A 4,932-nucleotide genomic window follows, 5' to 3' on the forward strand; every position below is an offset into this window, starting at 1 on the left:
ATATATATATATATATATATATATATATATATATATACATATATATAAGTTTTGTCCAATTTCCTGTTGTCCACCAGGACGTTGTTATATAAACAAGAGAACAGGACTTGCTGCAGGTTGTAATATGATCCCTTGTTTGATGTTGTCTTACCGTAATTAGCTTTAGTTTGATGTATTCCGTTGGATTTAATGTGATTTAGTTTTAATTTCTTCCTGTTTTTTTTTTCTTTTTTCTTCTCATTTTAGATTTCAATCGGAAAAAAAGTCCTGATGCATCCACACAAGATCAAAGTAAGTACATTATATTCTATGCCGTGTTTTGGTTGGCTCCTCCCCTCAGTAAATGCCTTGTCGCCATTTTGGATAATTTGTTTCGTTTCTGTTTTTCTCTGAGACGATAAACTCTTAAACCCTCCAGCTTATTCAATCGCAACTAAACAAACATTAAACTTGGATTGTCTTACGTTTCTCTTTACCCTCGCTCCTTCTTTAATGCCCCACCCTATATTTCTAAAACAAAAATTGTGAAAAAAATTAATAAAATGGTAATTTCGCTTGGAAAAAAGAAATTTGCTATTGATTTTTAAATATTTTTACAAATTTTAAAATGCAGTCAGGCTTAAAAAAAGAACAACCATTAAAATATTGCTATTTCATTGTAGTTATTGACAATATTCTAATAGCCCATTTGCCAAATTACATTGTTAATGTTGCTATTACATTGATAATAAAAGACAGAAGGTACCTAAAATGGTTAGGAATTAACCCTTTGACAAAAAATTTTTCAAAGTTGGTATGGCTTTAATAATAATAATAATAATAATAATAATAATAACAATTGTAAGTTAAGTTCATTCAGGGAGAAGGGTATCGGAAGTGCCTTTTATATTTGCAAACTCTCCCAGACTGGTGAGATTAATGCGGCTGATGCCAAGCCTGAACGCTTATGGTTCAAGTCAATGGTTACGGGCAAAACGTGGGCTGGGAGTGAACTCGCGTTAAATACACTCATACACTAGATGTGGTTGTTTGCTTCAACCTGCATTGAATTGATCTAAAGGCATTCGGTCGACCCATCCATAACCATCATGCCTTTATTGTACTCTTGTCTTTATATAACAAGACAGTGTACGAATTTGAAGAAGATTTCGCTGCTATTTTTAGCGGCGATCTTATAATGCTCGCCGCTCGTTACTTTGGTGATGCTAAAGAACCAGTTTTGAATAATAAACCTATAAATATGGCTTATAGTACATAATGGCTATAAAACGAAACACTTAGCAATCATTATATCTGTCCTTCGGGAGACTCTAAGCTATACAAAACTTCCACAATTCCAAATTAAACGAGAAAAAAATAAAGAAAATGACCTATGTCATTATCCGTTGTGCTACTCTGTCAGCCTCTGAAAAAACTCGACTAATATTGCTATTCGACCATAACTGGTTTTCTTTGCCCACAAATTACACTCTGTAATTATATATCCTTGAGAAAAGCGAATTGCTTTTAAGCTTGGCCTTTCTACGCAGTGTTGTTTCTTCTCTCTACTCAGGTTTGTCTTCTAATAGAGATATTTTAAATGTTGGGCGAGACTGTTATGTAAAACAGACTCGTAAATATATATTGATATATTTATATATATATATATAGATATAGATATATATAGGTCAACAACCGGTGAGACAGTTACACCCAACTGCGGTGTTATATCGAATAGCTTCAGGATGGAAATATTTATAAACATCTTATCGATATGTTCTGCTGAGTTGCTTTGATTGTATTTAAGCAGATGTAGCCATCTGCTTTATTTTTTTAAGACTGCAGTCTTTTCCTTCAGTTTCTCTCTCTTTCTCTCTTTCTCTCTCTCTCTCCTTCTCACCAAACTTAGTAATTATTTATGCAATAGCTCGCATTTTATCAACGATTTCCGTGTATAATAATTATGGTTTCAAATTTTGGCACAAGGCCAGCAATTTCGGGGGCGGGGTAAGTCGATTACATCCACCCCAGTGATCAACTGGTACTTATTTTATCGACACTGAAAAGATGAAAGGCAAAGTTGACCACGGCAAGATTTGAACTCAGAACGTAAAGATGGACGAATCACCGCTAAGCATTTCGTCCAGTGTGCTAACCATTCTGCCAACTCGCCGCCTTCTTTATAATAATAATAATAATAATAGTAATAATAATAATAATAATAATAATATCTTGATATGAGAACACTATGTCGCGCACATATGGTTGTGATGCATTCCCTTAGAAAAGATAGACTTCCGGGGGTCATTCGTGGGATTAACTTACAAAAGAAAACAAGGTCACCTTGACCACGAAAGCAAGTGCCTTGTTGTACATGTTGCTCTCCTTCAATCTATAGGCACGTGATTAGATTGGGACCGTTCACACGGATCATCCTTGGTATATTCACCCACCTTTCAGCCTATTTGCTGGGAGTCAGTACTTCCTTTGTCCGCCCTCACTTTCCTTTTCAAGTGGAACTTGAAGAGATTAATGGTGGTGGCGGGGCTTGACCAAAGAGGAAAGTGTCTGTCTTCATCCCTTTTAAATCTGGTCAGTTTAGGTAAAGAGGCCAGTCGATTGCATAACCTCCAGTACTTGAATGGTACTTCATTTTATCGTTCCTGAAAAGAATGAATGGCAAAGTTGGCCTCGACAGGATTCGTGCATTGTTTGTTTTTCATTTCCTTGAGAGTCTCCATAAACTAAACAACCGGCTATATATTGGAGTCAGTTCACTTGACTAAATCACCAATCACCCCATTGAAAAAAAAAAAAAAAAATCTGTTATGAACGGTATGTATTTGCAAAGGGTTACAGGATGAACCTCTTCACGAACCGAACCCGCGACTAACTCTTGGTTGTAATTGTTTTAAATAACTCGATAATTCTTGTGGTAAAGTCACAAACCGTATGAATGTCGCAATTTCCGTTCCTTTTTATCCTGAAAATAAATAAGTACACTCATATATTGATGGATATTTCTGGTCACAAACGGTGACGTAACTGGTTTTTTAAAAACATTACTGCAGTAAATAAATAACTGTAAAGGGTAATTTTTAACGCATTTTACAGCAATTTAATACGATTGAGAACAGCATAAACATCACGTTCTGTTATATCTCCTCTTCAGGGTTTAACTGAAATTAACCAATATATATGATGTCAGGGATTTATTTTAAATCATTGCTTTCAGGTAATATTTATCTCAGTAAAAAAACACTTATAATAATATATATCACCCCTTCTTTATCTGATTTCCTTATTCCATGTTTATGTGCACCGAGACACTGGATTTGAGGCTCTTCATTTTTCTTATCAACATTTCCAGGTATTTTTAAAAATGTGATTTGAAAACGCCTATCTTTATCCTTCCCTGATATGTTATCTAATGGACCGCCATGTTTGATCAGTGTACAACTCTTGGTTTTTAATCTGTTCTCTGCCTGTAAACCTACTTCGTTTATCAGCAGCTACACTAAGTACACACACACACACACTTAATAAATGGCTTTGTGATGTCACACAGTATGTACCTCGGTGGATTTTCATTGGCAGGGTCGCTACATCCTGTACGGAACCGAGTATTTAAATAAATATCTGTTTTAAGAAGAGAACACGTAACTCCAGTTATATTCAGTCTCTGGCAGAAAGTCTGCAAAATCTTGAAAACGCGTTAGTTTCTCGTGTCTTTTCATTATTTTCGATTTGAACCTCAACAATTTTCGCAAATTGTTTCTCTACAGTCGGTGCATGCGTAGCTGCTTGCCTAGCAATCACATGTCTTTCATTTCGATTCTGCTTCGCTGCGGCACCTTGCTCCTCGACTCCATACTTTGTGTGTTTAGCAAAATTCCAGTTAATTTTCTTAGGCTACCCGTACACCCAACTCTATTTAACCGGGTTCTATATTTCTTTATTTTTACAACAGCAATGGTTGCCTTCATAATGCTGTGAGCAGAATATATTGTACATATATATCTTTTACTTGTTTCACTCATTAGACTGCAGCCATCCTGGAGCACCGCCTTCAAGAATTTTTAGTCGAATGAATCGACCCCGGTAATTTTTTTCTTAAGCCCGGTATATATTCTACCGGTTCTCTTCTGCCGGACTGCTAAGTTACAGGGACGTAAACACACCAACACTGGTTGTCAAGCGGTGGCAGGCACAAACACAGGCACACACACACACACATACAGTTTCCATCTACCATATCCACTCACAAGGTGCCATGCTGTGAGACTGAACCATGTGGTTGGGAAGCAAGCTACTTACCATGCAGCCACACTCGCGCCTGTATGTACAATATGTAATAGATATGTATGATATATATACACATATAATATAATTATATATATTTTATATAAATAAATGTGAAACACAGACATAAGGTACATTTTATTTTTAGACATGTTTTAGCTTCTTCTTTTTATGAAGTTTGTATGTGTGTTTCCATGTTCCCGCTTGAGCCCTTGGAGTTTACATGGAATAACAGAGGTATCCTGAATCTTTCATCAATGTTTCCAGATTTTCACGGTCTCATCTTCTGGACGAAGAGGTGTAGGCGCATGTTGCTTTCCTTTTATTCCGAAATCGCTTTATTCTAAAAATCCGGCTATCATGGTCAAGAAGCATCGTTCACAGACACGGTAATTGTACAGTTCCAAACAAACTGAAAAAAAGAAAAAAATGCTCATGCGGAAAGATGGGGGGAAAAACCCCTTGATAAAAAGATAAACTAACTTATAGAGGTGTTTTCATTACAAGTTTTAAATATGTATGTGTGTGTGTGTGTGTGTGTGTGTGTGCACGCGCATAGACACGCACACAGGGTGACCCAGAAATAAAAAAAGGGCGTTGTTCTGTTTTAAATTCACGATACCTTAGCAATATATATGTATGTATATATAT

At 36.1% G+C, this 4,932-nt stretch overlaps 1 protein-coding gene across 1 annotated transcript in view; it reads left to right on the forward strand.

The window, feature by feature from the left end:
* LOC128248097 (uncharacterized) overlaps positions 1 to 4,932 on the forward strand; it is a 119,781-nt gene that overhangs the window by 19,325 nt on the left and 95,524 nt on the right. Inside the window, exon 2 of the mRNA XM_052968607.1 lies at positions 247 to 291. Coding sequence (XP_052824567.1) covers positions 247 to 291 — 45 coding nt within the window. The remainder of the gene's footprint in view (positions 1 to 246; positions 292 to 4,932) is intronic.

This window comes from Octopus bimaculoides, chromosome 6 (assembly GCF_001194135.2).
Source record: "Octopus bimaculoides isolate UCB-OBI-ISO-001 chromosome 6, ASM119413v2, whole genome shotgun sequence".
In the NCBI taxonomy this organism is placed as follows: domain Eukaryota; kingdom Metazoa; phylum Mollusca; class Cephalopoda; order Octopoda; family Octopodidae; genus Octopus; species Octopus bimaculoides.